The 23,450-nt window shown below is 36.0% G+C and overlaps 4 protein-coding genes and 1 non-coding gene across 5 annotated transcripts; 1 reads left to right on the top strand and 4 right to left on the bottom strand.

Moving 5' to 3' along the window:
- Positions 1-442: 442 nt before the first annotated feature.
- LOC140826122 (chalcone 4'-O-glucosyltransferase-like) lies at positions 443-2,059 on the bottom strand. Its single transcript, XM_073188263.1, has one exon. The coding sequence runs from the start codon at positions 2,027-2,029 to the stop codon at positions 611-613; it is 1,419 nt and encodes a 472-aa protein (XP_073044364.1). The 5' UTR covers positions 2,030-2,059; the 3' UTR covers positions 443-610.
- A 2,907-nt stretch (positions 2,060-4,966) lies between these two features.
- On the bottom strand, positions 4,967-12,221 carry LOC140826113 (uncharacterized). Its single transcript, XM_073188252.1, is given in 5 exon segments — positions 4,967-5,263; positions 10,894-10,978; positions 10,981-11,011; positions 11,607-11,721; positions 11,869-12,221. Coding segments are annotated over 5 exon segments (507 nt in total). The 5' UTR covers positions 12,093-12,221; the 3' UTR covers positions 4,967-5,211.
- Positions 6,112-6,247, top strand: LOC140815372 (small nucleolar RNA Z247). The gene has a single exon (XR_012114362.1). It is a non-coding gene; the product is annotated as a small nucleolar RNA Z247 (small nucleolar RNA).
- An 855-nt stretch (positions 12,222-13,076) lies between the features above and the next one.
- Positions 13,077-15,583, bottom strand: LOC140811054 (WRKY transcription factor 22-like). The gene is made up of 3 exons (XM_073168925.1): positions 15,109-15,583; positions 14,887-15,000; positions 13,077-13,733 (listed from the first exon to the last, which is right to left on the bottom strand). Exons 1-3 carry the CDS (start codon positions 15,492-15,494, stop codon positions 13,340-13,342), a joined length of 894 nt encoding a protein of 297 aa, XP_073025026.1. The 5' UTR covers positions 15,495-15,583; the 3' UTR covers positions 13,077-13,339.
- Positions 15,584-17,708: 2,125 nt separating this feature from the next.
- LOC140826103 (uncharacterized) lies at positions 17,709-21,745 on the bottom strand. Its single transcript, XM_073188241.1, has 9 exons — positions 21,212-21,745; positions 20,329-20,423; positions 19,908-19,987; positions 19,400-19,441; positions 19,169-19,296; positions 18,840-19,020; positions 18,548-18,726; positions 18,246-18,455; positions 17,709-18,171 (listed from the first exon to the last, which is right to left on the bottom strand). Exons 1-9 carry the CDS (start codon positions 21,637-21,639, stop codon positions 17,874-17,876), a joined length of 1,641 nt encoding a protein of 546 aa, XP_073044342.1. The 5' UTR covers positions 21,640-21,745; the 3' UTR covers positions 17,709-17,873.
- Positions 21,746-23,450: the final 1,705 nt, after the last annotated feature.

Here is a 23,450-nt window from a genome sequence, read left to right as displayed (position 1 = left end):
CACCGCACAGGTTTTATAGTGCCTCTGTTTTGAAAAGTGATGCACCCAAGCTGATCTTTTTTTCCCCTCAGGTTACAGGAAAAATGCGAGCGCGCGCACGAGGGCGCCCTTTTTGGGCACATGCCTGCCTACCCGAAAAAAACACCAGTTAGCGTTCCCCCATGTCTGTTATGGAGAAATACAAGCATGAGGGAGCTCAGTTTTAGACGCATCCGAGCTCAGGCTAAGTTCAATATTTTTTATGGATCATGGATTCGGTTTGAAGTTTTAAATGAATTGATTGAAAGAAAGTGATATGTTTTGGGGACATTAATTTATTTCGAAATATTAAAGATTTTGTATATATGATCTTTGTGAATATTGATGGGCCCATATGAAAGAACACGTAAATCTAGGAGATCAAGTACTTATTCTAAAAGACTGATTATGATTTTGAGAACACTTCCGCAATAATTAATTGATTAAAATTTTGATAATATAACCTGATGAATTCTGGATTTTCAGATGATTAATTATTCTCCAACACACAACTCTTATTTTGAGTTTTTTTTTCATTACAATCGACAACACACAAAATACAATATTAATAACGATATTTTTGTCGCCCCCGTTAATTAAATCGTCTAATAAACTTCTCTAAATCCACCATCGAAGATCCGCCCTTCTCCGCCGCAGCTTTGCCGGCTTGTTTCATCTGTGCCAAACGTTTCCGGATCTGATTCCCATTCTCAGACTCCATAAGCTCCCTCACCTGCTTCTCAATCTCTGCGGCCGTAACAAACCCATCATCCGCCATCTTCAGCCGCAGCGCCACCTTCATTCCCTCCACCATGAATACCCGTTGCATCTTCTGCTCAGCGTACAGAGGCCAACAGATCATCGGCACGCCAAACGACACAGACTCCAGTGTTGAGCTCCATCCGCAATGTGTCACGAATCCGCCGACGGACTCATGGCTCAGAACCTCCTTCTGCGGAGCCCATGACTTCAAAACAAACCCTCTATCTCTAGTTCTCTCCAAGAACCCCTGTGGAAGAATCGCGTCCAAGTCCGGCTCCTCCGGCGACGGTGATCGAGGGTTTCCTGGCGGATTGCGCACTGCCCAGAGAAACCTATGCCCACTGTTTTCTAAACCAACAGCCATTTCCTTCAACTGCTCCGCCGAAAGCCTACCCCTTCTGCCGAAACAGAGAAATATCACGCTTCTTGTTGGCTGTAAATCCAGCCATTTCAAGCATTCTTGCTCTGTAACACCATTCTTGCTGACACTGTCAGTAATTAACGGGCCAAGAAAGTAAACTGGAGGAGTTTTAGAATTTGGTGTACATAAATCCTTAACTAGTGCGTCTTTAGCTGGAGCCTCGAGCGCATCAAACGAGTCCACGAGGATTCCATCCGATCTTCCAATGTTAATTGCAGTGTCCAGAAAGTGTTTGTAGATGTTGCTGTCTCGAAAATGCATTGCAATGGGAAAATCCGATGAGTGAACACGTGGACACCCAGGAATCACAAGAAAATCGTTCAATGTTCCTATGTCTTCACGAATGGTTTCGTGAATAGTTGGAAAGTAAAGAAACACGCAAAGGCCATATCCACCCGTGCTGATATGGTAGTAAGTGGGTATATTCAAGCTTTTAGAAACTTCAAAAGCTGAATTACAAAAGAAATCAATGACAAAAGCTCTGATTATTGATTTCTTGGATATTTCTTGAAGGGCTTCGGTTAATATAGGTTTTTGGAGACGTGGGATTTCGAATAAGAGTTCAATGGCATGAGTTTCATGATTTGCAGGGGGGGTTACGGCGTCGGGGAGGCGGAGGTAGGTTATTGAGGGGATCGCGGCGACTGCGGCTGCGGCGGAGGTGGAAGCAGTACAGAGGATGGTGACATGGACTTCTTGGTGGTGTTTGGCAATGAATTTTGCAAGTGTTAGCATGGGATTCAGGTGCTCCGGCGTAGAATAAAGGACAATGGTTTCCGCCATTGTTGATAAAATACCAAAATTAGAGAGAACGAAGGGGGCAGTCATTCAGAGCATCTACTACCTCCATGTTGATATACACTCAATATTAATTATACTTTATAACTGCCAGCTCAGCCTACAACCTTTCATTCCTTTGATTTTTTTTTTAAAATTTAAATTTATAAAAACGCTTATTGGCTCTTACAAGCACAAGACAAACTCAGACACACAATATTAATTATACTTTTGTAAAAGCAATTAAAACGCTTTGACTAAAATTTTAGGCGACTTGTTAGAATTTGTGTGATCGAATGTGTCTCTCTTATTTGGCAGATGTCCTTATTTTCTTCACTACACTATCGGTTTTTCCACACTTTCTATGATTCACGATTTGTCCACGTTTCTTTCTCATTATCTCTTTCTATATACACATCATTTAATTTATTCAAAAAAATGAGTTTTTTTGTTATCTGGTCTGCTTATTCTATTTCTCTTTTCGGCCTAGATTAAGTTTTGAGATTGTATCATCTCACTTCATCCATTTGTTACAAAATGGCCCAAAATTACATTTACTTGGGCCATCGGTTTTTGGGAGGGATCCAAAAAGCCACCCCAAGCCAATATCAAATCAAATAAAATTTCTTCTCCCGCTCACTTTCTGCTACCCAAAAATTTCTTCCGACACTTCTGTAAAAATCTACCAATAACTTTAAAAACTTGTCATCCAACTCCCAAAATTTGAACCCAAGAACCTTAGCCCCAAATCTCTCACCACACTCTCCTGTGATTCTTTGTGTTCAGTCTCTGTAGCGGTTATCTCGAGTCATGGTCTCTTGTCTGCCTGAAGGCCCATCATGTAATCCCTTTTGGACTGTGTGGTCGATGTTTGTCGTCACGCAATGCCCGACCCTTGTTTCTGCCATCACAACGATCGTGCCATTTCTGCCCTCGTCCTGCCCAGGTTCTCTGTATGACCAGCATTGTACTTGGCTCTTGAAAACCATGCGCTTGTGCTACATTGGGTATGTTTATGGCTTTCACTCTTTTTCTTTCCATATTTAAGATTTACATTTTAATATTGCCTTCAGTAGCCCTATACTGCAACGATGGACAACATGTGCCTCATCCGATCATCCCTTGGATGAAATTCATTGTCGCGTCATCCATTTTTCCATTTGAGGTGGCTGCCTACAGGGGAACTGCAGAGGGACTGGTAACTCTTCTATACTTTCTTACTTTTCCCTTGTTCATGCGTGTTTGGATTACCTTCATTGAAAAGATGATTGATTGACATAAGAAATTTTTTGTTAAAAATGGATTTTAAATTAATATAACTTTTAATACTCATTAGTCATTAATTTTTATATTACGGTATAGATTATAGAAGAAAAGATGATTCATTGACATAAGAAATTTTTTTTTAATAATGAAAAAATAAAGTTTGTCAAATGAATACGATATAAAATTACCAAATTATGATAAATTAGATTTTTAGTAATAGAAAAATGAAAATAGTTTACAAAATTTTTAAAATATAAAATATTTTTAATTGGTTTTAAATAAATTTCTCACTGTAAGATAAAATATGTTAGAATCAAATACTTAACAATAGACCAAAACTTATAGAGCTTATCAGAGATAAAATTTTATTCTCTTGTATTTTGTGTTAGAACATAGCTCCATACAATACGACATATTGATACGAGTGACATCACCTACTTAGATGTCAATAGATCGAATTGTTAGGCTCATAATTCGAAGAAGGACGCGTCTCGCTAGTTATGTTATCTCATATTACATTTTATGTCATTCGATTAGCATTTCCTTGCTGCCGTAACTATTGGATTAGAACTATTTTTTTTTTAAATTTATTGATTCGTGAAAGCTTTTGAAGAATTTATAATATGTATATAAGAACATGTACAATGGTGTGATGAGGCTGGTGTAATGAAGTTGATAATTACATCCCATGCTTATATCAACGTTGATAAGTTCATACTGATATTAGTTTTTTTATTTCATTCAATAATTTTTTTTATAAAAAAAACATAATAAAATTGCACATAATTAAAACAAATTAAAAATACACAAAATTTTATAAGTTACACAAAATTAAAAAAAATTCACGAAATAACGAGAAATACACGATATTAAAATACAAACAACTAAATTGCAAACTAAATAAATCATTGATTTACGAAAAATTTGTTCTTGCATTTTCATATTAATATTAACGTTGAACATCAGTCAACCTTGTATCGTTAATATCTTTATCCATGATTCGACTTTCTTGATCCATCTCCATTTTTTCTTGCTCCCTCACCCTCATCTGGTGCTATATCGTCCTCATTTCATACTTCTTTTCCATATTTCGATTTTTTTTTTTCGCAAAATGCTCTTTTGTTATAGCATTCTCTCTCATCCTTTTTTTTTAAATCTTCTTCAGGCTTTGTTTTAAACATTTCCATCATGTTTGCATCTTTCAATCATTCTCCTCTCATGGCTTTTTTTAGGGCTTCATTCCTATTGGTCTAGTTCACTTAGTTTGTTTTGGAATGCGAACACTCATTTCACAACATCATTGAAGCGTTGCCGCATGTTGTTCCATATTAGTACTTTCCATCTAACAACTCATGGTTATATTAATTCCAGACCAATCAACAGAAATTAGCATTTTTTTGATCATTGTCAAGCATCGGTTTGGTGGAAGCGTCCCATGTCTTTGTGAGAAGTTAATATTCAGTTTTCGTCCAATGTTTCCTTGTGATGTCTCCATCCATCGTCATCAATGGTCTTCTTTCCTTTCCTACTTGGTTTAGAAGATGTAGTTTCAAAGTAAGAGGATGGACTTGGAATAAATTTTGAGATAATTGAGTTTACTTGGACATAAAGTCCAACATTAATTAGTCAATCCTGGGAGATAATTCTCCGCTGATTGAGAAGCCGACCCCCAGATCAACCTACTCTCTACCAGTTTCTCTCAACTATTGTATCTGTTAGATGTGTCTTAATAGAATTTATATACAGATTGAACATTGGTCATGTTATTGACACTCACTTGATTATATAGTTACAAATATTTTATCATTTGAACAAAGATAAGAGTTCACAAATTCAAGAACCCAAACAAATATCTCAGGATGTGATATTTAAACTATACTCAATCTATAAAAACATACTGCAGGAACAAACTTTAAATCACCAGTTCTTTGAAGCAATGTTCTTCTGTGCTTCTCCAAGATACTATTTTAGCCAAGGCCTCTGACATACTGATCAACATTTGTATTAAATAGCTCACATCTGAAACAGACAAGATAGAAACCAAATTAGCACCCAAGTCTCACGATTGAAAATCCTATAACTTGGTTAGTTAAGTTAAAGAAACACCTGAAGCCCAAGATTCAAATCCATAGAACCCATTGTATTTAGCCCATAGGATATATGGCAAGCCCATTTATTTAAGAACAATCTAGAGGAATCAAATCAGTTACAACAAGAGTGTATAAAACTCTGTTCAAATGTAAATGCAATATACAGAAAAGGAATTACACGTTGAAATGAATTACACGTTGCGCATCTCCTTCTTCCTTCTTTTGTTTTTCTAATTTGGTATCAGAGCCATATCCATGGCCGACGCTATCTCCGGCAGTGGATTTTCAACCCACACCTCTGTAAATCCATCAACCAATACAAGCTTCCTACTCGTGAACCCAGCTAACCAGATAAATTCAGTTAAGCTTAGTGACGAGAATTTTCTTCTATGGAATCTTCAGATTGTTGCTGGAATTCGTGGATTGGGGTTAGAAAATTTCATACTCGAGCACCCTCACGTCCCTCCTAAAGTCGTTCCTAATGAGAATACTGCCGACGACGTCAATCCTCAGTTCGTTACCTGGAGTAGACAGGATCAACTTCTATTTTCCTTTCTGTTGTCCTCCATGACTGAATCTGTCCAAAGCCAAATGATCGGGTGCGATACATCCTCTCAACTTTGGCTTCGGGTATCAACGTTATTTGCCTCAAGATCCAAAGCTAAGGTGATGCAATACAAGCTACAATTGCAAACCATGAAGAAAGGAAATCAGAATATGAAGGATTACCTAGGCAAAATGAAAAACATTATGGATATGTTAGCTGCTTGTGGTCACTCAATCAGTGAGGATGATCAAATTTTATATGTTCTTGGTGGAATTGGATTGGAATACGACTCTGTTGTCGTTCACATTACGTCAAGAATTGATACTCTAGCATTATCAGAGGTGAATGCTCTTCTGTTGACTCATGAAGGTCGGCTGGAGTCTCATAACGCTAACAATGAAACGTTGCCTCACTCAGTTAATGCAGCTTCGTTTGCTCCTACTAAGAAGACTGATGATTCCTTTTCATCACGAAGCCAATCTCCTGAGTTCCTTTCATCAAGAGGATCCTTCCCTCGAGGCCGCGGTCGTGGTAGAAATACTCGGGGAGGCAGGCGTTTTTGGAACAACAACAATGGCAGACCTGTTTGTCAAATTTGTGGAGTCGCAGGTCATGTGGCTGGAATATGTTATTACAGGTTTGATGCCGAATACACTGCCAAACCTCCAAATTCCAGTCGTTTCCCCTCATCGGGTCCTTCTCGACCACCACAACAAGGTCAATATCGATCTCCTCAGCCTTCCTATCCATCAGCAGCTATTGCAACTACCAACTCTGAATCTGCAGGAGATGAGTGGTGGTTTCCAGATTCTGGAGCATCTCACCATGTTACGAATGATCTTGGTAATCTTACACTTGGTTCCGAGTACACTGGCGGTGGTAAGGTTCATATGGGAAATGGTACAGGTCTGTTTATCTCACATATTGGTGAATCTACATTTGGTTCTTCTTCATTTTCTCGCCCTTTTCGTTTGAAAAACCTGCTGCATGTTCCTCAAATAACAAAAAATCTTTTAAGTGTTCATCAATTTACCCGTGATAATAATGTCATGTTTGAGTTTTATCCTTCTTATTGCCTTGTGAAGGATCTAGCCACGCGAGTTGTTCTTCTCCGAGGAATTTTACATGAAGGCCTATACAGATTCAACCTTGGACCACTTCACTCTACTACTGCATCCCACCCCACATGTCTTCACAGTACTCTTTCTGACAAAAACTCCAGTCCTCCTGCTTCACATCAGCATTCAATTAAGGCATCATCAAGTGTTCTAGATCAATGGCACTGTAGACTAGGCCATCCTCCCCTTTCTACTGTTAAACAAATTCTATCAAAGTGTAATTTTCGCCTTCCAAGAAATGAAAATATGCATTTATGTGAAGCTTGTGAACTTGGAAAAAATCATAAACTCCCGTTTCCTTCTTCTCAAACACAATTCACCGAACCACTTGAACTTATTTTTGCCGATGTTTGGGGTCCTGCTCATACCCTTTCTCGAAATGGGTTCAAGTTTTACATAAGCTTTGTTGATGCTTTTAGCCGTTTTACATGGATCTATTTTCTTAAGGCAAAATCAGAAGTTGCTCAAGTGTTTGCACACTTCAAAACTCATGTTGAACTTCAACTAAACAAAAAAATCAAAGCCTTTCAATCTGATTGGGAAGGGGAATTCCAAGCCTTGAACTCATTCCTTCAAACAAATGGAATAAAGCATCGTATCTCTTGCCCTTATACTTCAAAACAAAACGGGGTCGTTGAACGAAAACATCGGTACATTGTTGCCACTGGACTTTCTCTTTTAGCTCATGCATCAATGCCTTTATCATTTTGGGATGATGCTTTCTCTACAGCAGTCTATCTTATAAATAGATTACCCACTGTAGCTCTTCAAGGACAAATCCCCGTCCAATTTTTGCTCAAAAAGCCACCAGATTACTCCCATCTTAAAACGTTTGGATGTCTTTGTTTCCCATGTCTCCGTGATTACAATATTCACAAACTAAATTTTCGCTCAACCCCATGTACATTCATTGGATACAGTGACAAACACAAGGGTTACAAATGCATTAGTGCTACTGGTCGAGTCTTCATCTCTAGACATGTTAAGTTTCATGAGCAAAGCTTTCCATTCTCCAAGTCCCATGTTGTGTCTAGTCCCACAGTCACATCTCAATCTTCTCTTTACTTACCCCAAGTCCCTGCATCTACATCTGTTGTTCCTTCACATTCCTTGCCTTCACCCATACACACCACAGCTACTTCTTATCCTCCACAATCGGCTGATACACCTCCTATCTCATCCTCTACTTCTCCTCATTCTTCGTCAGTCTCTACATCAAGAGATACTATTTCCTCATCTCATTCACCTACTCTCACAGCTCCTATGCCTCCCATATTGAATCTTCATCCAATGGTAACTCGCTCCAAGGATGGGATTTTTAAGCCTAAGGTACATCTATCCTTGCATTCTAATATTTGGGAACCATCTTCTTTCCAAGAAGCAAGTGCACTTCCTGAATGGTGCAAAGCTATGGAAGCTGAATATCAAGCTTTGATGCAAAACCACACCTGGACCCTTGTTGCAGCACCCTCTGATGTGCCCATCATCGGCTGTAAATGGGTGTTCAAACTGAAAACAAATCCTGATGGCTCTATTGCTAGACACAAAGCCCGTCTTGTCGCTAAGGGCTATTCTCAAACTCCAGGACTTGATTATACAGAGACATTCAGCCCAGTTGTGAAACCCACAACCATTCGCCTTGTTCTGTCTGTGGCTGTTGCTAAGGGTTGGAGAATTCAACAAGTTGACGTCAATAATGCTTTTCTCAATGGCAAACTTACTGAACTTGTGTATATGCGTCAACCCCCAGGTTTTGAAGCTCCGAACAACGACAATTCTCTTGTGTGCAAACTGAATAAAGCCATATATGGACTTAAGCAAGCCCCGCGAGCTTGGTTTGCTCGGCTTTGTCATACTCTCACACTTATGGGCTTTGTTGAATCCAAAGCTGATGCCTCCTTATTTATTCAAACTCATGCTGATTTTGTCATTTATGTCTTAGTCTATGTTGACGACATTCTAATCACAGGAAGTGATCATGCTCGGGTTCGATCTCTCATTTCATCCTTAAACAGGCAGTTTTCCCTTAAAGATTTGGGAGATGTGAATTATTTTTTAGGCATTGAGGTTTGTCGATCTTTGGATAAATCAATGGTTCTTACTCAAACCAAGTATGTGCAGGATCTGCTTCTTCGCACCAAGATGAACAATGCCAAAGCCTTGCCAACTCCGATGACTTCAGGCCTTCGGTTATCTTGTAAAGATGGGGATCCATTTCCTGACAGTACTCTTTATCGAAGCACCGTAGGAGCTCTCCAATATCTAACCATTACCAGACCTGACATTTCATTTAGTGTCAACAAAGTCTGTCAGTTTATGCATGCTCCCTCATATTCGCATTGGAAGGCAGTCAAACGAATTCTACGTTACTTAAGTGGTACTCTTGGTTTTGGTATTCGTCTACATCATAACTCTGCATTTACCCTTCATGGTTTCTGTGATGCCGATTGGGGTAGTGACCCTGATGATCGTCGATCCACTTCTGGTTTCTGCTGGTTCTTTGGCTCCTCTCCTATTTCTTGGAGCTCGAAGAAGCAACCGATTGTATCCAGGTCTAGCACTGAAGCAGAATACAGAAGTGTTGCAAATGCTACATCCGAGTTATTGTGGATTCAATCCCTTCTTTCTGAACTCCACATTGCTGTCTCGGATCCACCCATTCTATGGTGTGACAATCTCAGCACCATTGCACTTACTGCTAATCCAGTATTACATGCAAGAACAAAGCACCTAGAGCTTGATCTTCACTTCGTTCGTGAGAAAGTTTTGGCCAACCAACTATCAGTACGCCATGTTCCTTCGACTGATCAAATTGCCGACGTTCTTACTAAACCATTATCTACAATGATGTTTCATCGACTTCGGTTCAAGCTTAGCGTGGTGCCTCATCCCCTACTAAGCTTGAGGGGGCAAGTTAAAGAAACACCTGAAGCCCAAGATTCAAATCCATAGAACCCATTGTATTTAGCCCATAGGATATATGGCAAGCCCATTTATTTAAGAACAATCTAGAGGAATCAAATCAGTTACAACAAGAGTGTATAAAACTCTGTTCAAATGTAAATGCAATATACAGAAAAGGAATTACACGTTGAAATGAATTACACGTTGCGCATCTCCTTCTTCCTTCTTTTAATATTATAATGAAATAATAGAAGAATATTCGCAAATTTGTTGTCCCGCATGCCTAGAATCTGCTTAAAGCTTAAAGTTTGGCATGCAGGTTCACTAGCAACTCAATAAATTGCCTGAGGAAACCGTAATAACAGCATCATCTTCGCAACTTAAAACAAGTAAAGGAAATAAATCGAGATACAAGAACCAAAATCAAATAAGCCCTTCATGCTAATTTATCGTCTATATTTCCAATAATATATTAGTGCGAGTTTAGGTACATAAGCACATGGTTTAAAAAGCAGATGAAGTTTTATATAGTCATTGCAGTTAAAAAAACATCCTACTTTAATTTTATAAAGAAATCTGCGGCAGAAAGCCTTAATTTTTTTCTTCTTCTTGATTTTGGCTTTTGTTGAGAACTATTAAATTTTAAAAGCCAAACAAAACATCAACTTATAAAAAACAAATTTAATTAGGGTTTATTGCATACTCTACCATTGCGAAATTACGAGATTGCTAAAAGCTCTCATAAAAAATGATTTTAACTCCCTGTGTTTCAAACATGGTTTTTAGCAATCTCGTGCATTCACTTAGGTAGTGTATGTGATTCAACCTTTTATTTAAAAGTTGTTCCATTTCAAAAATACTTTCGAATGGATGTATAGCCTCACATCAACATTCGTGTAAACATAAAGGAGCTATTCATATTTCAAATGGTACTAGAAAGGGTTCGATATTTCAACTAATCAAGGCACAGGAATTCCAAGACAGCTTTACCTAATGGGATTCCCGGGTGAATAAAGCGGATTCTTGACAACATACTCCACATACAAGTTATAGATGTACTTCAGAGCTTCTCTCAGTCACTGATCCTTGGGTGGGTAACAAGAATGATCTGCAAAACAACCCACGCAGAAAGAAGAACAAATGGTGGCAATCATATAGCCCCACTTTGAACTTGTTCATGGTCCATCATAAAAATGAATTTCTATCTAATCTAATGCATCAATATATGGGATACATGCTGCTAATTAGGTCCTCAGTTTGTGCATAAAAAATAAACTAAACATAGGAATTCAAGAATCACATTTCTGTTTTCATCAAGGGACTTAATTTTAATTTTAGGCTACCATGGATGTATAACCAAGGTCTGCTCTAAAGCAAGATTCCATTAATTAACCCACTTTCAGCAGAGTCTTAAAGCACATTACCTATATCTTAAGATTGCAACAAGTGAAAAAATAAACAAGACAGAAATGTTGATTTTTATGCTAACAACCCGCAAGCAAAAATTCGATTTGATAAATGCAGTTTCAAGAACACCGCATATCTAAAACTTGCATCCATATGGATCTTATCTCACAGTGAACCTACTCCCCACATCAACCACTTTCAGAATCAATCCGTTTATAATCGATTACATTCCGTGCTACTAACATAGTATACCAAAAACCAAAGACTGAAACTTTAATACAAACATCTCAACTAACCTTAATTCCAGATGGGCTCTCAATAAAGCTTAGTTTATAGGAATTCGTACTAAAGCTGTGAAATGAACAACTTTGCCCAGGCAGTTGTGGCACCCCAAGATTACCTTTTTCAGCACTGCCCATCAAGCAGAAATTTTTTTCAGACTAAAACGAATTACTAACTAATTGAAAGAAATCATAGATTCCCATAACAAAAACAACCAAAAGGAATGAACTATCGGGTCAAAACACGAAATTTTAGCAGGGGAATCAAATCGAACACCTTGTGGGATCCATCTTCGCGGTCAAAGATTTGAGTGAGAAGAGGAGACCAAACATGAGCTTTTGATCTTGCTGTGGACTCAGGGTTTTGAGGGGTCGATTCCATTCTCTGTAAAGCAAGCATACTCCGTTTCTATTGAATAAGTAAAGCATGGGGGAATTGTTCCCAGATGCTGTGGGTACCGGAGGAGATGGACTGATTTCTGAACCTCCAAAGAATTGCATTGTCCTTCCAAATTTCAAAATCCTTCTAGCAAATTACAACTTGCCGGAGACAAGTGATCCCTCGAGGATTTTTTTTTTTATTGGGTTGAAAATGGATTTCTGAATCAGCCGATTAAATCGTGGACTAGGCTAATGCGATTTTTCGCTTTGGGCTCGTTCCATTTTATATGCTACCTCGGATCCGTTCAGTTCGTGAGATATGAGATCATAAATTATCAGATATGGATAATATAACTATGAGTAGGTATTTTGTGAAACGATTTCACAAATCTTTATATGTGAGACGGGTTAACTCTACCGATATTTATAATAAAAAGTAATACTCTTAGCATAAAAAATAATATTATTTCATTGAGACCCAAATAAAATATTCATTTCACAAAATACGACCCGTAAGACCGTCTCACACAAGTTTTTGTATATAACTATTTATAAATTATATTATTGCAGAATTCGAGGCAAGCAAAGTGATGGATGAGACAAGAACGTTAAGCTCCATCACTTGCACCAAACTCAGTTTCTTGTGTGTGTTGATTCTAAATTTTGCTTCTGCTTCTGCTCCATTTAATTACAAATCGAAAATTGGTTTCATGTTAATTCTAATTCTTAAAAAATGATTATAATATTGTGATTAAAATAAATGAAATTTCTATAGACACTATTTTCTCAATATATTCATCTAATACAAAATTACTCTTTAAATTCATTTACATTGTCGAACTTTATCTTTCGTAAACACTTCAATAAGTTGATAACACAATTTTTTATATTTTATTCATCTAATACAAAATTACTCTTTAAATTCATTTACATTGTCGAACTTTATCTTTCGTAAATAATTCAATAAGTTGATAACACAATTTTTTATATTTTATTAAATTAGTGTTAAAATCAGTTATTTATATAATAATTTTTAAAATCAAATTTTAATTAAAGATTAAAAGATATTTTTTAAAAATATTTAAAAATATATGTCAATTTAAATTATGAAACTCATTACTAGCTAGTAGTAAATAAAGCCAATTGAATATTGGTTCTAAAGAACTCCAAGAGAACAAATAGTCTAATTGATCAGCCATCTCCTCCGCCACTTTAAAGGTGGTTGTCGCGGTGGCCGGAGGAACACTGTGGCAGCGACGGTTGACAACCGATGACCTCTTGTAAACAGTGATCTTCTAGACGAATCGATCGAGTTATCACCATCTTAAAACCCTTCGAATGTATCATCATGATGATCATTCATGAAATCACTCCGAATCATAATATAAACTATATCTCTCGTCCTCATCACCGCCGCCCACCTCCTCCTCCTCAGCCGCCCTCGCCATCTCTGTGTCGACTTCCTCTCGAGCTGCAGCTTCTTCTTCCATTGACGGAGGACTCCGAGACAAACTAGAACAAGAGGCAGGTGGTGAGGAAGTTAGTGGACCCCTAGGAATCAAAGGTGTTTTGCTTCTATCAGTGGCGGCGGCTGGAGAGAGCTTGTTCCGGGTACTTCCGGCGAGGGAGTTCCGGTGAGTTGGCCGTGGATGTGTGTGCTCGCCGGTGTAAGATACCACGAAAATCATCGGGTCATTTGGACTACGCTCCACCTGTTTCCTTGCCCCGCAACCTTTTGATGTGCTACACCTATAGTAATTTCTGTTTGGAAATCTAAAAGTTAATTTTGTTCTTCAAAATCTATTATGTACCCTCAATTTTCCGAATTTAGAATATGTAATCATTATTCTCAGTCCGGCAAAATAATACTATTTTCTATTCCGAATAATTTATCATATAGTTTTTCTAGATTTGTTTTAATAATTATTTCTATTTAACTATTAGATTATATTGCAATTTCTAATACCAATGTTTTTTTACACGTAACGTATTACCTATTTGAAATATTTATCTAAATATGATACTTTTTGTAATATTTATATTATTATATTAAGTGTGAGGACATTAGAATAACTACATAACTACATTTGATGACACCAAAATATTTAATTCTATTATTAACCTTCTCACCATACTAAAAACCTTTTCAAATCACTCCATATTTTACATAGAAACAAGTCAAAATAAAAATTATCTTTTAAATCGAACAACTTTTCTAAATCGAAAATAATTTCATGTTAATTATTTAATATTATTTGATCAAATTAAAAATAATAATAGCACATGCAATACATGTGCATCTTTTACTAGTTTTTATTAAGATTGATGAACTATCTAAATTTTAAAATTTTAGTTAAAGATACGATTGAATTTAAAAATATAGATAAATAAATTATTTAAGATGTAAAAAATAATATTTTAGAGAAGAGTATATCTACGTGAGACCGTCTAATGGGTCTCTATTCATGATATTATTCGTCTCGACCCATATCTATCATGAAAAATGATATTTTTGACATAAAAAATAATATTTTTCATTAGTTGTATTGAGTTGAAGATTCATTTCATAAAATTATCTAAAAAAGTTTGTTCGGAAAAATAAAAAATTTCATGATAAAAGTTATATAATGAATATATTATTATAATTTTAAATAAACTTTAACCAGTTAAATTAAAAGTAAGTTAATGTAGCTTCAATTTTAAGTAAATAGTAATATTTTAAAATGTGTATACAACAAAAAAATTGATTTTTTTTCAAAATTAAAATCAAAGAGACACTTGACAATTTATAAAATGTTTAACAAATTTGAGACGAGTTATGCATAGATATAATTATAACAAACCCTCCCCAACTCGAAAAAAAATAATCCATGAGATTAAGAAACAAGATCAAAAGAAGGCAAAAAGGCGAAACCTGGGATATGGGGAACCTTTAATTGGCTTTTGGCCGTATTTTCGCCATGCCCACAAATCAGCCGAGATCTCCCCCTCTCTCATTTCACGAACCATTTTCATTTCCTGGTTTTTTCTGCTCCGATTCATACCCATGAATCATGATTTTAAAATGTTCATATAAAAACAAAATCTCTAGTTCTTGTGAGTTTAAACAGTGCAGAAATTCGAGACAAAACTATACCTTCTCCTAGGTCGATTAGACTGACAACTACTTGCTGCCAGAAAACTGAGGGAAGAAGAACCAAAAATGGGATTCTTGAACTGTAAATTTTCTTGCCTTCGCATGTTCATCTGAGATTCCTGCTGAAGGCTCTGGAAATCATTGTCCCCCGGAAAATAAACTGCATCCGCTGCTGCGGCGGGCGGTGATTGATCTGCGCAGAACTCCCTGTATATTTCATGCAAGCCCTGAAACGGGTTGACCATTTGATCATCTATAAAACCTGGGTTTTCATCGCCATGTAAGAGCGGGGGAGAAGTACTAATAGGAGAATGGTTGTCTGTAGCGGTGCTGGGGCCGGCGCAGCCTCTCACCACGGCATGCAAATCCCAGTCATCATCTTCCATCGGAATCAATACAAGCAAACAACAAATTCAGTTATCTCTATATATATCTATAACTTTTTGAGCATATTATGCAATGCGCTCAAGTTGGATTAAGGGTCGTCGGCGCTGACTTTTGAAGTAATCATATATCGTTGATATGTTTGTAATACTCTGTTATATTTATCTGATGTTATATATATTTATAGGTGTGACATGTATATATGTGATTGAGATATTATAAAGTAGCATCTGATTAACCGTATACCAGAATATTATATATACTAGCGATTAAAATAGACATATCACATATATAAAAAGACAAAAACTTGTGTCAGATGGTCTCATGGGTCGAATTTGTGAGACGAATCTCTTATTTGAGGAATCCATGAAAAAACATAATTTTTTATGCTAAGAGTATTACTTTTCTGTGAATATGGGTAGGGTTGACCCGTCTCCCAGATTAGTATCCGTGAGACGGTCTCACATGAGACCCACTTATACATAAAATATTATAATTAAAATACTTTTTTAATTATAAAATATAAGTAACTTTTAAAAAAATTACTGGTGATTAAAATTAAAATAATTAAAAGAAGATAAATAAAAAGAATTTATGAGAAAGTTTTTTAAATTGCAAAATTACAATATAGTATACTATATATATATATTTTTTTATCGTTTTTATTCTAGGGCTGGTTTTGGAAGTTTACTTAAAAATATCAAAGATGATTTTTACAAGGCCATCTTTATTTTATATATATATATATATAAGGTCAGAGCGGATTAGAAAATGGCAAAACGGGGTGAAAGGCGCCGAGGACTATTTGTTTAATATACTAAAGCATTATTCATATTCAATTTTTTCGATTAATAAGATTTTATTTTTAAATAGAAATACTGTTTAATTGTTTAATTTAATTCCTAAAATAATTTTATATCATAATGATCAAAACAGTATTTTAATCGATCTTGTAAATAAAAGGAAATATAAAAATTTTACGTCTCTCACGGATAATTATCCAAATATCTAGTCGAAACGATTTTTTATTTTGAAATAAGGATGAATTTTGTTAAAACTTACAATTTGATATTGAGCCTCGAACTAAAACAACTAAAATAAAATTTTACATTTTATAATTAATAAATGTTTGGAACTTAGGGATTATTTTGGTGGGCCCTATCAGCACTCTCCATGGTGAAAAGCAAGTGGGGGTTCTAGGTTTATTGGTTTGGTTGCATTGACTTTGGAGAGAGGTCAAAGTCAATGGCCCTTTTTGCTACAAAATGGGCAAAAATATGGCCTTTCTTTTTCTCTGGAAGGTGCCCATCTTTTCACAACGTGACACAATTCGTTTTGGCCAATTAAACTTTATTAGAATGAGAAAAAATTGTGTGGATTAAGAAGGATGGAAGGCTTGCACTAGTGAGCTAGTTGGACTTCACACAATGTGTTTCTATCCCGTAAAAGAGCAACGCAAAATTTCTTTGGTGTCGAATATATGTCATGTCTCGATCGTCAATCTCCTCGAACATTTAATATTGTTTTTCGTGCAAAATATGTGGTTTCCATTTGGGAGTTTTTTGGAGGTTGTACTTTAATGGGGGCGCTGAGAAACAGTTCGTTGTCTGTCTTTTGTTGTTGTAGCTCAAGGGACATGGATCAACTTCCAGGAGGAGACCGATTAGTGGCTGGATGACGGGCACTTTTTAATTCCAAGACTTTTAAATTTCTTAATACATATAAATAAATATGAGACGAATCAACTTAACACATATTTACAATAATAAATAATATTTTTGATATAAAAAATAATAATTTTCATGGATGATCCAAATGAGATATTTGTCTAACAAAATTGACTGATAAGATCGATCATCTCACAAATATTTTTGTGATAAAAAAATTGCATCCCTGAACAAGAAAAACGGATTATAACATAAATATACAAGTCTTCTTGTTTTTTTTTGGTTCAAATTACATCAAAATCATATACTTCTATCAATGAATTAATCATCAGTCTCATGTAATTTAATATATGGTAAGCAGTCACTTCTAAGACGAGATTGTGATTTTTGTACCCCACAACTTTCGATGGGTATCAATGGATGAGAAATTAATTATGAACTTTTTGAACAAAGTCGTGGCGAATTCCAATTTATAGTGGGCAAAAATATGCCGACCCAAAAAGACACTCAATTTCTTAGTGCTGAATAAAATGTTACTGGAGAGCTTAGATTAGGAGTGATTAATTTTATATTGAGCACATATTATATACACTTTGCACAAAAGGGTGACACCAAAAATTATAAACCGAAACATTGGCCATTTCACCTAATTAAATTTATATTTTCCAAACTTGATTTTGCAGAAAGTGAAAAATCAACAAGCCAGTTCAAACACTAATCCGATCCTCCTCGAACCCATCGGACAGAGCCTGTTCTTGGTGAACCAGAATAATGGTCCCCAACGTTGGCCACGAATAGCGGATCCCTCCGGTCAAAATTGTCCTTGTCGCTAACCGAGCTAGAATGATTCGTCTCCTGTTCAACACGTTCTAGTTCTTTTGTTAGATCATCCATGGTCTTTCTCAAAGTGGCTTTGTTCATCTTCCCTGGCTCTACCGTCGAGACACCCACCATCGTGATCTTGGGAAGGAAAGGCGATTTTCCTTCGTCTTTCTTTGTAGAGTTCCCATTTCTGCACGTAAAAGCCGTAATCTTGAAAATCGTAAGAAAAAAGAAAATTGATTTGAAGAGGAGAATGGTGAAAACCTTGAATTGACTATGCTTTGCTGGTTGTGTTGCTTCAACCAGGGGTGATTAAACCAATCTCCAAAAGGGAACTGGCAATCACGGAGAAGTGCTTGTTTACCATCAGCATTAGATGATGATGTCGGGCTCGGAAGTTGAGTTTCATCCCCGAAATTAGAATTGGATATTAGGTTACATGGTTCTTTAGCTCTCAAAAAAGAAGCTGCACTCCTGCAAAATATATTTGTATAATTAGCAGGATAAACTCATAAGGAAAATGCAATATCCTTGCGAAAAAAAATTGTTGAATGGTAAGAAAGTACTTTTTCTCAAATGAGTCGACCATATAAGGGAATTTGGGTTGAATTCCAGTGGCTTTCCGCAACCATCTATTCCCAAGAAGAACTCGGTCTACGGCGTAAAGAAGTTGAATCTCGGCAGCCTTTGATACGACACTCAATGGTATACCTGAATGGCCCATCTCATCCAGAACTTCCTGAACCTATCAAAAGCAGGGAAAATTTAACATAAACTAGAAACATGCATCAAAATCTTTTCAGAATGTAATTTTGATTGTTTTAAGCAGTACACAACGGTAGACAGGAATATTTGTACCTCTAAAGGCTCCAAATTGCTCTCTCCCATCTCTTCAATAGCTTCGGCAGAGAGGTTGTCATCACCAATGTCTCGTCGGCGTTGTAAATTCCGTGTCTGAATTAACGCATGGAAATGCTGATCTACCGATTCTTCAAGAATGTTATCGAGCATGGTTTTGTTGAAAAAGTACGGAGTGTACCTATAAAATAAGCATCATGAGTATCACAAAAAGAGAGAGGAATAAAATGACGAATTTGACTGAATAAAGCTACCATGAGTTGCGAATACCAGAAATTCCTCAAGAAATTCACCAAATCAACACATATAGTACGTATCAATTAACTCACCACTTGATACCATCGTTTGTTGCTATGGCTATATCCAAGTTTTGAGCACTAAAAACAGGAACACCAACCATTTTCTTTTTCCCATCACCATTAGGTAAGGTCTTCAAAAGTTTATTGGCTTCCTTCACCTGACGGAAGTGAATGATGGGAAATCAGACCAAGATAGCAAACTTGTCATTTGAAGGTTTTTTTTATCAGGTTTTGTCACGGAAAAATTCGTAACGCTCTAACCTGTCTCTCGTTTGGAACAAATTGAAACAAATCGGGCTTTTCCTGTGTACCACATGAATTAAGAGGAAATGTTAGGCTTAACAAAACTATACAAGTAAGGCACAAATAAAATGAAAAGTTTTATGCTACTATATATAAATACGGTTGCAAGTCAAAATTCGAAGATCAAATGTAACCTAAAATTTAAGGTCAAATTTGCAAGGAATACCATCATTCAAAGCCATGTGTTTCGTGTCAAATTTTTTATACCTTAGCTGCCATATTGGCTTGTATGACATCACAAATCATATTGAGCATATGGAAAAAATAAATAAATAAACACAATTGCTGCACATGATATCAGTAGCAGAAAGACTGTGGTTGCTCATGTTATAATCACTAGAAGCAAACATTAAGTAGACTTTGTCCATCAGAAAACAGCGAAAAAATAAATAAACGAACGAACAAATAACAGATTAAGAATTCAAAATATAGTCAAAATTTGCCACGGGAATGAAAGAGATAGTACCTTAAAATGCTCATACGCAATGTCAAGACGGCACGCACCAACCACACCACTGGGTATATTTAGCTGTTTTACATAGGAAACTGGAGATATAATGAATTAGAAGTTTGTCATCTCAAACCACCATCAATATCCTCACAAAAAACTTGAAAATAGGAGCTCATAAGCATTTGGAGAAATAGATATCTTATCGAATAAGGTGACAAAAGAATCGGATAAGAATCATAAATATTCACATTAGACACCAATCCAATATAAAAAACACCTATCAGAATAAAAATCGAACCATTTGACTAACTAGGAAAATCATAAAAAAATTGGCTTATAATTTAAAAAAGGATAATCTTTCTATCAAACAGTGGCCATTTTACAGAAAGCAAAACATGGTTTAAAAAAAAGGGAAGATCATGCTATTAAATCATACCAGCATCACCAAGATCCATAAAGAAACGGAACACAGGGCCATTCCTTTCGCCCTTGGTCACTGCTGCAAACATTTTCTTCAGCCACTCCGGTGTCCTATCAATAAGATTAACGGGATATATAAGTAAATGAACAAAAGCATGATAGATCGCCCAAACATCAAACACAAAATAAAGCACCATGAAAAATAAGCAATTTTGCAACATAGATAGGCCAGTAAATGGCGGTCTATTGAGAAAGAAAACAATGTAGGTGAAAACAGAGTTAAAGAATCAACCAATTCTGACTAATTAGGAGCCTCAATATAATTAATAATTTAATATATTAAGGTGCTGCATTTGTAATTGTCGCAGCTACATGGATCAATTTTTACATACTTCAAGCAGCCATTAAATAGCAGTCATCCAGAATAATTGTCAAATTCAGTTTCAGGAATTGGTCATATCATCCACCCTTATTAGAATTTAGAATAAACAAGAGTAAAATAAACTGCATTCGAACCAACATGCTAACTCAGAACTTGGTGCTTCGGTTTTTTTCCTTGAAGACATTTTAATCTCATTGTTTCCAAATTAAAGCACCGTGCAAAACTAGAATTCCGAATATAAACCAGACCTCGAACCCATAAAATTCAAGAGTAATTTGAAGGGGAGAACCAAACATTCTGACACTGTCACACGGGTAAATTCTATAGCAAAAACGAAAAGGGTTCATCTTTGCGCTTTCGAAGCAATTTTCTTCTACAGAAACTTTAGAAACAATTTGCTTGAATGCATATGAAATTCACAATGAAAGAAAAATTACAAAGGCCTGAATACCAAAATCAAACAAAAAGGTTTCTTTTATGCTTTGTAAATTATGATAAGTCCAGACAAGACTTATACCTTCTGGATATAAAAGGGAGGTCAAAATGAGTGGAGACGGCCATTAAACCGGTGCCAGAAAGGTCACACATACTGAAAACCTGCCCAACAAAAGCAGGTCCGCCACCTCGTCCGGCTGAAATTCGAACTGTAGAAGGGAACCCAGAACCAGCATTTGAAGAAGGCGAGCTTTCGATTGCCGGGGACGAAGAAAAAGGGGTTTCTCTTGACTCAGCTGAGGAAAGCGAATCGGGCTGGGCTGAATCCGACTGGGAGACAAGTGATATTGGCGAGTCCGGTAGGAGCAAAGGGAGGTGAATTTTGGAAGAACGTGGCGGCAGATATGCAGGTTTGGGGGTGATGAAAGATGATAGATTAGTGGCAGCCGTGTGGAGGAAGCGCGGAAGGTGGGTGGCGGAGCTGCGGCGGCGGTCTCCGGCCGAGGCCATGGGAGAAGAGGAGGAAGGGGAAAGGAAATCTCGAGGCACGATCTTTTATCGCTCTCAACAAAAAAACGTGTTTTCCCCTCAGCGATTTTGCTAGAAAATATTTAGAGTCGTCGTTTTTGGTTAAATCTGGTTGGGAGGACCATTTTTCTCACGAATAAAGCGTATTAGCGATTTTCCAAAATTCTCTCAACAAATCGGCGATGGATAGAAGAATGTTATCTCCATGTCCATTCTCATCTCAAACTTATACTATAATAATATTTTTTTAATAATTAAAAAACTCAAGTTCATAACATTTAAAACTCATTAATAATCTCTCAACTTTATGTTAATTATGTGTTTTCATTTTTTTGTTATTAAAACTACGAGTTATAAGTTTGTATTGTTTAAGCAATATTAGTTTTTATATATGTAATTAGATTACTATATAATATTCTTTAAGTGAATATAAATATTTTTTTGGTTAATTAAACTGATATTTGAAGCGGTGATATGAATAATGATTTAATTCGTGTCAGGTCGTGAATGATGATGACAAATTCCGGCCCACCTCGTTACCATTATTTGAAGCGAAAATGATGACTAGGATTTATGATTTAATGTCTGAAAAGTCGATAGGAGAATTTTCAAACCAATCAGATAGAATCGGGTATGAGAACACGATAGAGATCTAATCCCCGTGGATTAAATAGGAAATCATCGATTAAAAAAATAGGGATGAGGAAGACATCTCGTCCCATCATGCCCCATTGCCTTTCTTATATTTTGGACAAATTGAACATGAAAATCGAAAAATAAAATAAAATAAAATAAAAATAATATTCATGTTTTTTAGAATTTGGCCTAAGGCCTCTTGCAAATAGAGTAAACTAAATATCCAGACTCACGCAATGCAGCCAAAAAATTCATTGTTTTGGTAAATATTATTTCTATATCATGTAAAATTTCAGTTCTATTATTGCATTGAAAAATTAATTGCTCAATGCCTTAATTCAGAAAACAATGCAGTCAACATGTTTTAATTAAAATATCTGACTTCCAAAATAAACAAATTACTATATACTTTTATACATTATTTTTTTTAAAAAATATATTTTATAAATAAATTTATTTTTAAAAGCTAGCTAATCTTCAATTTCATTTAAGTCATTATTATATAATCTCAATTATTATTTTAAAAATCATATTTTTTTATCGGATGTGATTTAAAAAGACTCAAACTCGTGTCATTTTTCGAATATATGATGTCATAAAAAAACCATTTTAGTAGACAAGATTTTACATACTATTGTTCATCTTTGACTAAATGGTAGCTCAGATTTTGTTATAAATTATGTTCAATCTGTGGGGGCGAATTAAAAAAATGGGATTAAGACATGAATGATTTAAAAAACAAGGAGTTTGGCTTTCTTTAAAAAAAAGAAGGAGTTGACTCTTGATTACTACATTAAACCTTAATTAAACTTCTAACTTCCTAAATTAATTGTTCTCTTCTCTTTCTTCTCATTCCACGCACATTTTTCCCAATTATCAGCTTCTCAAATTTAAAGAACTCATCTACCGCATCTACTGCTTCCGCATTACATTAAATAGAAATTGACCACTGTTGTTGCTCAGGTATTGTTGTGCTCATTCCTCAGATCCAGATCTAAATCTACTCCCGCATATCTTGCTCCATTTTTCTGTATTTGAAGACCAATTCATCTGTATTTGAAGAAAGTTCACATTAAGTTTTCTCCATTTTCTTTGAACTCAGTTCATTGTTTTCTTCATGCAGCGATCGACCAAAATTAAGATCAATAATTTTTGTC

This window comes from Primulina eburnea, chromosome 1 (assembly GCF_022965805.1).
Source record: "Primulina eburnea isolate SZY01 chromosome 1, ASM2296580v1, whole genome shotgun sequence".
NCBI classification, from domain to species: Eukaryota; Viridiplantae; Streptophyta; class Magnoliopsida; order Lamiales; family Gesneriaceae; genus Primulina; species Primulina eburnea.
This window is presented reverse-complemented; position numbering and strand designations above follow the sequence as displayed.

Bases quoted from the DNA above. Each gene is read 5' to 3' on its own strand.
- LOC140826122 (XM_073188263.1), bottom strand. From the start codon at position 2,029: ATGACTGCCCCCTTCGTTCTCTCTAATTTTGGTATTTTATCAACAATG.
- LOC140811054 (XM_073168925.1), bottom strand. From the start codon at position 15,494: ATGGAAGATGATGACTGGGATTTGCATGCCGTGGTGAGAGGCTGCGCC. The intron at 15,001-15,108 runs GTATAGTTTTGT...GAATCGGAGCAG, and splicing joins TCTAATCGACCTAGGAGAAG to AAAAAACCAGGAAATGAAAA. The intron at 13,734-14,886 runs GTTTCGCCTTTT...ATTTCCAAACAG, and splicing joins AAAGGTTCCCCATATCCCAG to AAATTACTATAGGTGTAGCA.
- LOC140826103 (XM_073188241.1), bottom strand. From the start codon at position 21,639: ATGGCCTCGGCCGGAGACCGCCGCCGCAGCTCCGCCACCCACCTTCCG. The intron at 18,456-18,547 runs GTACTTTCTTAC...TATATTTTGCAG, and splicing joins GTCGACTCATTTGAGAAAAA to GAGTGCAGCTTCTTTTTTGA. The intron at 18,172-18,245 runs GTTTTCACCATT...TTTTACGTGCAG, and splicing joins CAAAGCATAGTCAATTCAAG to AAATGGGAACTCTACAAAGA.